The sequence below is a fragment of the Echinops telfairi genome, unplaced genomic scaffold (assembly GCF_000313985.2).
Source record: "Echinops telfairi isolate 266 unplaced genomic scaffold, ASM31398v2 ScPeMD7_3533;HRSCAF=4204_0, whole genome shotgun sequence".
NCBI lineage: Eukaryota > Metazoa > Chordata > Mammalia > Afrosoricida > Tenrecidae > Echinops > Echinops telfairi.
In genome coordinates, this window is record NW_022107431.1 from 47,470,795 (window position 1) to 47,481,485 (window position 10,691).

Consider the following 10,691-nt stretch of genomic DNA (forward strand, 5'->3'; position numbering starts at 1 on the left):
TCAGAAAAATACTAAAACAAATATACCATACAAAGGATCATTATAAATCAAACAACTCTTCAAGCATCATCACTTCGGATCAGAATTATGACATTGCAAAATCCCATCCGTCCTACCCAATCCCAATCCTCTTCAACCCCCACAGAAATAACTATGTTCTGATTTTCAGAGTAATCACTTGTTTGTTTCTCATTATAGTTTTGTCATTTGTGTATTTATCTATAGGAAATAGTTTAATTTTGCCCTTTTCTTCATTTTATATAAAGGAAAATTTACTGAATGCATTGTATTTTCTTTCTATTAGACTATTCATATATTTTTTTTGTGTGTGTGGATATAAGATTCCAAACAAAACCCCTTTTATTGCAGAAAACACACAACTTTCTTTCTTCATAAGGAAATGTACTATTGCCTTATTCAAGATGACAGCATGTACCACTTCCACAGTTCCATTTTCTCTTCTACCGGTATTTTCCGTGCCGATTAAAATGTTTGTAAAGATAACGAATGCGTTTGTTAAGCTTGTGCAGCTCATCAAGGAACATTCGATTCCCAACCATTTTCCTCTTTCTGATACAACGCTGTAATTCATTCCCCTTCCAACCTCGAAGCCATTTGGGGCCCTTCATCAGTTCTTTGGGGTGTTTCTCAAAGTCACCCAGGATCCCAATGTTATCATACACCCCGAACAAGGCCCTCCTCTCATTCCAACGATCGACAACTTTAGGGGGTGGGAGGGTGAGTCTTACACGGGACAATCCTGGAACGCCCAGAGAAAAGCTCCTGCAGGCTAAGGGCACCCAGCCCCAAAGGCTCCTGCCTAATGCCCAGGGGAGAGCCCCTGCCATTGCTCTCGTCTGTCCTACAAGAACACACTGCACGGCTGCAAACGGTAGGACCCGGCGACTTCCTCAAGGCGATAAGGAGGAGAAGCGTCACGGCTGACCTGCCTCCCGGCCGAGACCGGAGGCAGCCATCGCGAGCCTTAGGCTATTCATATCTTTAAGATGAATCCCTTTTGTCTTTTGTTGCTAGAATTATAGTTTATTTACTTACATTGTCCTACAGCATTTTCTTTTGCACATTTCAAAATTCATCTCATCTTTTGTTAGTAAACATAGTGGTTGCATGTTGAGCTCTAACTACAATGTCCGGAGTTCAAAACCACCAGCTGCTCCTCGGATTTTCTACTCCTGAGAGAGGTCCAGTCTCAGAAACTCACAGGGCAGTTCTACACTATCCTCTTGGGTCACCATGGGTTGTAACGGACTTGATGGCAGTGGGTTTGGCTTGGGGCTGTTAGTGAATATTTGTTTTTGATTTTTTTAAACCAGTTCCTGGCACTTATGAACAATACTGCTATGAGCTTCACCCTTAATTCACCTGTGGATAGCACTAGTTAACATATCATCAAATTAACTTTTCCAGGAAGATAGCTCTGGTAGGACTGTGTGGAATAAGATGGAATGGTGTGAAGTAATAAAGACCTAATCTGGGTTCAGGGACCCTGGTGTATTGTAGATTACAAGTTGGGCTGTTAACCACAAGGTCAGTGGTTTGAACTCTGCAGCCACTCCAAAGGAGGAAGATGAGGTTTTCTGTTCCTGTAAAGATTTGCAGCCTCCCAAACCCGCAGGGCTAGTCTTACTTTGTCCCACGGGGTTGGTATGAGTCGGAATCAACTCACCGGCAATGAGTTCGGAGAGGAGAGATCCAGTCTAAGGAACCGTCTTGATTCAGAATCAAGTTACCGAAGACTGCGAATAGCACTTGTGTTAGACAGGGTTCTCTAGAGAGATAAAACCAAATTGCTGATAATTTAATATATTTATTTATAAAGATAATTAGATATATAACAAGGAATGAACTGTTAAATCATATACAGTTAAATATATAATACAAGAAAGAAACAGTTAAATTATAAAGCACTACAAATGGCTCAATTCAACTCACTGCCGTGAGAGAGATGTGAGAGACTAGCAGTCCTTCCAGTCCAATCTGCTGCCAGATCTTCCTCTATTTATAGAGAGAGCTAGGCTATGTCAGCACAGCAGCCAATCACAAGGCAGGTCACCAACTGCCAGCCAGGTCACCAACTGCCAGTCCCCAGCTCCAGTGATCTCTTAAAGGGACCTCAACTTACAGCGACACAGTCCACAGGCTAGGGGTGCCACAGGTAGTGTAGCTTTTAAATTGAAGCACAGGACAAGCAAGGCAGCCGCACACTGGTCCGATGATCAAAGAGCAAGAGACAGGAAAGGCGAGACTCACCAAGCCATTTATCTCTCTGTCCTTCAGTTAATCCCACTTGTGTTTATCGGCCAGGCTGGCACAATAAACTATCTCAGCACTCAAGATGACTTTGAGTTTTCTTAATGAAGAGGCCAACATCCTTAAATGACATCAACATTTAGAGGAGAAATAGGTTTAAGGGGAAAATAATTCCATTTTGGATTTGAGATGACTACTGGATCTATAAATGGTGATATCTGCTAAGTAATCTGAAGGAAATACATGGATAAAACTTAGGGGATAGCGATTAGGATTTGGAAATGTTAAAAGATAGTTGCTGGTTGGAATTGTGGGACAGGAGAGCAATGATAATCAATGACACTTTTTGAGCATATACTATGTGTAGGCACTATTCTAGGAATGTTACATGTATCAGTTCATGTAAGCTTCACAATAACTCGATGCGGTAGGTAATATCTTCATTTTATAAATAAGAGAACAGAGTCACAGAAAATCAGGGTCAAAGGTCTAGTCAGTGGGAGAATCGACAGATTAGGAGGGAGAGAATGTAGAAGGGTCAGAACTTTAGCAAGTAGTAGTATTAAGGGTTGGAGGAAGAGGATCCTTGAAAGATACTTGTGGATGAGACAGTCATCTAATTCGGAAGAGCGCAATGAATAGCCAAACTTCAGTTGGCTCATTAAGGTAAGCCCCCCAGATGGCTGTCCCTGCTCAGCGAGTCCAGGTAGAATAAATGCAGAAGTGCCAGTCGTGATAGTCAAGTGTGAACGCGACCGAGTCTGGCTTGCTTCGATGAGTCCAAGAAAGGAAGTGAAATTCCTTTAGGGAATCTGCACCTATAAAAACCCAGCTGTTCCTCTGTGGTTCCATGTGGGTGTGGAGAGCTGGTGAAGAAACAGGGGAGGGAGATAAGGGCGACGTAACAGACCATTTTGCTGAGGAAACCAGACAGCTGAACTGAGCAGGAGGGAGGGCGGAGGAAGTCGTGGGAGAGTTTCTGCTCAGCCTCCGCCTGCTGCTCGACCATCCCTCATAGGGACGTGGTGACTGTTGGAAGTGGGTGGGAGTGGGTGTTCACGTGACTCTTCAGCTGCACCTGGTGCATGCCTCATGGCCTTGTCTGCTCCACGGTCCTGGCAGCCCCTTACTGGATAGACTGCCTTCTTATGTACAGGGTTTGGAGCTTGTGATGCCTAGTGCTCTTCTGAATTGGGAAGTATGCTCACACATGGCTGGAGCTGGATAAAGAAGCAGCCATGATGCTTGCTCTGTGGTAGAAGACAAACACCGAGTTTCATTCATTCACGCTTCATTTCCGAAAATAACTGTTGAGCAGCTACAATGGGCCACGCACTATGCTAAGATCTGTGTAAAGGCAAAGGGTCAGGCATAATCCATAGCCTTTTGGAATTTAGAATGTAGTTGCCAATTTAAATGAAAAATAGTAATTAGCAAAATATAATAGTAATGATTCAATTGTATGATTAGGTGCCAGTATAACAGTTGGTGGGGGGGTGTGTGTTCGTGTGTGTGTGTGTGGGGGTGGGGGGGGGGGGGGGAACACACCACAAAATGACTAAAAGAAAAATTGTCATTAGCAAATAAAAATTGATGTATATTGAAGAACAAAAGAAGATTTAAGGGAGATGTCAGGAAACTATTAAAACAAGTGGTGATAGAATGATAGAGCCTGTGTGTTCAGACAGACCCAGTTGTCTTTGGTTCTCAATGTTAGGGTCTAAAGCATGGGTTAGGGTCATACTTGTCATGTGATCAATAGGTTGACCAAGCCACTGCCATCGAGTCAATAGGTCACGACAACTCTATATAGGATTTCCAAGGCCTTGTAAATCTTTATAGAAACAGATATCCCCATATTTCTCCCACAGAGCAGCTGGTGGGTTTGAACTGCCAGCCAGGTGGATAGTAGTCCACTGTTTAAAAGCACCATCAACATTCCTTATAGGATGAAGGGATGTTAGCATTAGAAGCAAATCCAAATTCAAAACCAGAGCCATGGAGTCAATTCTGACTCATGGGAACCCTAATAGGACAGAGTAGAACTGCCCCTGTGGGTTTCTGAGACTGTACCTCTTTAAGGGAGTAGAAAGTCTCGTTTTTCTCTCTAGGAGCAGCTGGTGGTTGTGAACTGCTGATCTCAAGATTAGCAGTCCAATTGGTAACCACTACACCACCTTTCATGAAGCAAAAAGCTGTCATAATTCAAATACCCAAAACATACGGCATTGGCTAAGCAGTCTAATGGTAGATGGCATGACAATCTATAACAGAAGCTTGAGAAATGGTACACCTTGTTATGAAAAGGCAAAGCATTTCATAAACTAATTTGGAAGTCAGCTTGGAAAGAAGGTCATATAGCTAAAGAATTTGTAGCTCTAAGGGGAAAGGATTGGAAAACAGGCTGCTTCTAGTGTATTTGAGTTGCTAATAGCAGTATTTGGCAAGACTTTTTAAGCTTAAGAAAGAATTGGCTGATTTGTGAGCAGAAATGAAAAGGAGAAGAAATTTTTTCCCCAGATAATTATAGCTCTACAAAATTGAAAAACTGACAGGTTTTAGATTCCAAACCCTAAAAATGGAGAAAAAAAAATGAGAAAGCCTCAAAAATCTATGCCCATTAAAATAAACCTGTAGATATGAGCTGGAGTCATTAGGATGAATTCATGAACAGCTTGCAGTAGATACAGATGGTCACATGTAGTAGTATTTATAACATTATGCACACACACACACAGGTGAGCAAACATATGCATGTTTTCTTACTTTGTTAGCGAAGAGGGCCCGATGCAACAAGCCCCCAGTAGCAATGGGCACAGCCAGAACCCTTTTTCCAGATGAAAGGAGCCAGGGCTCCGTGGAGAACTGGCTGGTTTCAGAATTGCAACTCAGCAACCAGTGCCAGTTGTGTCACTTCCAATGTTCCTTCTTTGTGGGAAACTAACCCAGAGGGAAATATGATGAGGACCATATTCCCTAACTTAGAACAGAGGGAATCTGGAAAGCTAGTATTCCACAGTAGGAAAGCCTCCACTTTGGTAAGTTAGAGGGAAGGTCCAAGTACATGATCCTGCTTTAAATATCATTCCGACAGATTCTCCCCTAACAGCTATGCTGCCTTAAAGTGAGCACACGGTTGATTTTATCTCCCTATAGAAGCAGACATCCTGTTGCTATCTCTTTACCCAGCCCCACTCATCCCTTCCCCCAATGCAGGTATTAGGTTTCCTTACCTGTGAGCTCAGGGACCTTACTGTGGATTCCACCCACCTTGTGATGTATTTAACTGCTGAATATGCATGTCTTTTGGCTACCTATAAATATCCCAAGATAGTAAAGACCCCACCCCCTTCTCTCCCACTTACACATGCACCAAGAGGGGTTGAGGTGAGCATGCTACCATAACATGTGTCTGACTCCTTTATTTTATGCACTCTCCCATCTTTCCTATCCTCTCCGACTTTGCTATACTCTTTATATATGATTGCCATACAATTGCACCTACTGGCCCTTCGAATGTTAGAGCGCGGTTTCCTCTAACACCTTTCTAGAACGAGGCATTTTCTCTGGTTGTCTGCATGGTTAGAAGAGGAACAGAATTGAGTGGGTGCTCTTCTTGGGTGGGTGCTTACCCTTTTTACTTGTGTTATTGTAGTATGTGGCTTGTTGTCTTCAGCAACTACTCTGACATCTGGCAGCTCTGCTTTCTCGGCTCAGCTTCTTGACAGTTGGGACAGTCCTGGTGAGACATGGTTTCAGCTCAGCCTAAGCTCCCAAAGTGTGTGGTATTATCTGCCCTAACTTCCAACTCCTGCTCTGTGAAGAGCATAATAAAACTTGAAAGGCATTTCCTGCCTTTTCCTTTGATACTGTTCATTTAAGCTTTAACTGCAGATCTCAGGAAAGGGATGCTGGAGTCAAGTAGAAGTTTCTCTAACTGGAACCAGTCTTTGGACCCAGTCTCTGTGTACCTCTCTATAGTCATAGCCAAAGGAGTCTTGATGGTGTAGTGGGTTAAGCATTCGGCAGCTAACCAACAAGTAAGTGGCTCAAACCCCACAGCGCCTCGGTAGGAGCAAGATGATACAGTCGGCTTCTGTAAGGATGGACAGCCGTGGAAACCCTCTGAGGCAGTTCTGCTCAGTCCTATAGGGTTGCTATGAGTTGAAATCAACTTCATGACAGTGGGCTGGCAGGAAAACTTCCCATCGATGAGTCCAAACCACCTCAAGAGCACTGAACACAATGGTACACAGGAACTCTACAGAGCACATTGCAGCCTTCTCGCAAGGGGCAGAGGGACTCTTCTGCGTGGGGTTTGGATAAATTTCACCCAACCTCACACTACCATCTAAACTTCTCCTCTTTTTCTACTACTACTGTTGGCCACTTTTGAATTCTCAAACACTCAGTTCTTTTTCTCCTGTTCTTCTTCAACCCTGAGATATAGTCAATTCAGATGGCCTTTCTAGTCATAATTACTTATGTGATGTATTGTAATTCTGACTTTGGCAATACTCCCGTTTTACGGGTGTTCTCTGTTATAGGTAGGGGTGTATCTTTAGTAGATGTAACTTTACTAGAGGGTGTGACGTAAGTCATTATTCTTTGTTTTCCTTGCGAAGCTAGTCTGCTGAAACAAAAACCACCCCTCCGTTAAAGCCATTCCCCTGTGTGTAAGAGTCATTTCAGAAGCAGAACACAGAGAAAAATCCCAGGACCATGCAAAGTGGAGCCCGTTCGAGATCTGTTTCGGCGAAGACCAGAGGCACCAAAGGCTGTGGCATGGAGACCTTGGGACAGAGCAAAGGAGCAGGGCTGCGACCAGATGCTGCGGCAAGGAACCCATGAGACACCACAAAGCAGCCACACTGAGGCGGTGGGGCTGTGGGGCTGAACAGCCCAGCTGGCTTTCTGGCCACAAAGGAAGAGGTCAATAGATCATGTTGGCTGAGAAGTCAAGTACCAGAAAGAGATGTGGCTACTGGCTGAGGAGAGGGGTTGCTGTGTCTTTTCCTTTCTTTGTGTACTGGTCCTTTACATTTTGATAGCAGATCCCAGTAAGGGGATGCTGGATTGATGGGAATTTTCTCTAGTTATACAGATCAATGAATGTAGCCAACTGTTTACTGATCCTGACTTGTGGCAACCTCTTAATTTCCCTACTCAATTTCTACACTGGGGGGGGGGGGTTGTCTGTGAGTTTTGTGGGACCACTGCAACAGATGATGGAACTCAGAAAAGAAGTAGGGTATTGTGGGGTAGGAACGGATGGTATCAGATTAAGTGAACAAAGATGGAGGGTGGAGGCATGCCTGGTCCCCAGAGGAGGTCAGATGGGGCCCCAGACAGGCCATATTCTGCAAACACAGTCAAGCCTAACGAGGATTTTTAGTTTGGGTAACAAAGGTACAGTGATTAGGATTCTAGGATCAAGGAGCAGCCCTTGTGTAAGCTTAGCATTCAAAGAAAGAAAGCTGACACTAAAAACCATATTTTTGAACCTTGCAAAATATTTCATGCATCTACAAAACCTGCTGCAAAAGTTAATTCTGATTAGGGCCACACTTTTGATCAGAAGTCTTCTTTAGAAAATATTTTATCAAAATGATCAGTAATGGTCTGAGCACCATCCAGTTCTTCTGGTCTCTAGGCTAAGGAAGCAGATGTTCACAGAGGCAACCAACCCTGTACTCCATTTACTCGTGTTACTGAGTTTTCCTCTTCCTCTGTCCTCCAAATGAATATAAGCCAATTGTATCTCTGATCACTGCTTGCAAGCTTTTGAGGTGACTGTGAATGTTTTAAACATGCACCAAATCTCACCCCATAGATTCTTTTAGGGATACTCTTCCCTATCAGTTTAGGTTCTAGATCAAGTTTAGTTAAAAGTTTGAGATTTTGTAATAGTGTCACTTATAATTTGAGAAAACCAAACTGCCCCCAATTCATGTTTTTCTTTAATGTATTCTTTAATCTTATTAGTAATTCATTATGGTTGTCTTTGGAAATCCAAATCTTTGTTCATAAACTAGTAAACCAAATTTGAGCTCACAGGTACTTGAAACAAAGTGCAGGTGGCCAGTGATAAGGAAACTCTGTCACACACAGTTATCACCTTTGAAGTGATAATTTTGAGTCCATGAGAAGATAGAATTTAATTCACTAAAAAGGCAATCAGATATAGGTTTTAAGAGTCAAGGAAGAAAAAGCAAAACTGCCAATGGACTTTAAGGTTAGATGATGAAGAAGGTGATACCAACTAGCTAAAATCCCCACCTGCTTCACAAAAAAGAAAATGAATGTATACATCAGTAAACACTTAACCTTTGGTGGTAAGTTTAGAGAACCCATGTTCAGAAAAGGAGAGTACAGGTAATCTGTAAAAAGCTTACCTGAGATGCCCTGGAATTGCCACTGAACAAATGAGATCAACCCTATGCTCACAATAGGGTCTGAGCGTTTCCCTCCTTCCACCTTATTCTTCCCTAGGATGTGCTCTCGTGAACATTCAAAAATCATAATAAAATGTCGAGATTTTCAAGTACATTAATATAAATAATGTATCCATACATATCCATACGGTTTAACCTGCAGAACGGCACTATCCAGAAGATCAGTAGTGTTAGACTTTCTAAATTAACTTGTCTATTTTGGCATCTTGACAAAAGTTGTGTCTTACACATGGTGGATACTTGAGGATATTTAATGTAACTTGATTTTACCCTCATTGATGGGTCTTGGAGCCAGCCAGCATTTGGCTGGAAGCTAGCAGTCACATTCCAATGAAGGTCAAACCCATTCTCAAGGAAAGCTGCAGTGAATCCTGTTTGGAAGCTAGTTACCTGAAGACTCTTGCAAGGAAGTTTTCTGATTCACTGTGAACTTGTATTTCCTCTTTAAGAGTTTCTTTTACTTTATTTTTCAAAAGAGTTTTTGTGGTTTCTGAATCTAATACACTGATAATTATAGTACTAAAAAACAAAGTGCAGCAGTTCAAAAACACAAAAACACATAACCATTCGTTTCGCAGTGTCCTTCACAGGAGAATGTTGCTCATTTCCTGCCCCTGTGCTCTAAACCATCTGATAAAAGCTAATGCAAATGGGTTCAAATCGTAGATTTTAAAAAAATAATAAAAAGTTCTCATTTAATTCACTCTCAGAGAAAATTCCTGAATCGTCTCCACATCATTTGTATGTTACTCTGTTTCCATTGAGGGTTGAACTTCTAAGCAATGTTGGTGGAGTGCTGGGAAATCTTCAAGAGACCCAGAATTAGAATCATCTATTGGACAAAAATGGTGGGAGCTACTGGCAGGGCATTAGACTCATAATACCCTTCAGGGATAAAGCTTGGCTGGTGAGCAGAACCCAGACCCACAGGCACAGAAAGCTGTAATGGGTCTCAGAAGGACCATCAGTGTCCTGGCAGAAAACACAAGAGGTGCTATTTGGAGGCACAAGCTGACAGGAAGTTAGTTATGTCAGCTGCCTGTCATGAGTTTCAGCAGCTGGCTTACCAAACACATGGTCTGGTCTATGTAGCACTCACTTATTAGCTGAAAGGTTGGTGTTTCACACTCACTCAGAAGTGCCTAGAAAGACAGGCCTGGTTAGCTAGCTCCCAATGGCCACGAACTTGAAAAGCTTATGGACAATTGTACTCTGCATGCATGAGGTCACCATGCATTAGGGGGCAACTAACATCAGCATGAAACCCTTAAGTCTGGTCCCAACCTGCAGCTCTGTCCCCCAGAAAATGGTACCATTCTTCTTGACTTCCATGCTTTCACCACTCTGACTCTCGTTCCAACCACAGAAACCCAGGCTTCTTTACAATGCCCCGTTGTCATTCAGGGTTCAGTCTGAAGGCTCTCTCCTTACTAAGGCTTACTCCAGACATGCTCTAGCGTATCGTCTGATGTTAATTCTCTGCAAAAATTCTGGATTCTCTGGATGGTACCAATGGCGAACTTGCTCAGCTGTTAACCAAAAGACTGGCAATAAGAGTGCATCAGAGGTGCCTGTAAAGGACTGGCAATGTACTTCTGAAAATCAGTCATTGACATTCTATGAGGCACAGTTCTGCTCTGAAACTTGTGGGCTTGCTGTGAGTTAGAATCAATAAAATGGCCACTGGTATGGAGGTGTATTACCTTTGGAACTGCTCCCTCTCATTTTCTATCTCTTCTCCACTCTCCTATAAACTCAATGATAGCAGGGTACCTGTTAGTCCTGTTAGTGTGAATACCTGGCACATTCTTGATCCTTGTTAAGCAATTAAATGAATGACTGAATGAACTAATTAATGAATTGGTTAAGCAAGGCATCAATCCATCTAGGGAAGAGAACCGACAAGATAATGCTTTCTGTAACTAAAAAATATTTGAAAACAAAATCTTTGACTACTGACCAATG

General features: G+C 42.6%; 1 protein-coding gene across 1 annotated transcript; it reads right to left on the minus strand.

Annotated features, from left to right (window-relative positions):
- Nucleotides 1-329: 329 nt before the first annotated feature.
- On the minus strand, nt 330-973 carry LOC101638767 (39S ribosomal protein L51, mitochondrial). Its single transcript, XM_013004523.2, has one exon. It carries the CDS (start codon nt 846-848, stop codon nt 462-464), a length of 387 nt encoding a protein of 128 aa, XP_012859977.1. The 5' UTR covers nt 849-973; the 3' UTR covers nt 330-461.
- Nucleotides 974-10,691: the final 9,718 nt, after the last annotated feature.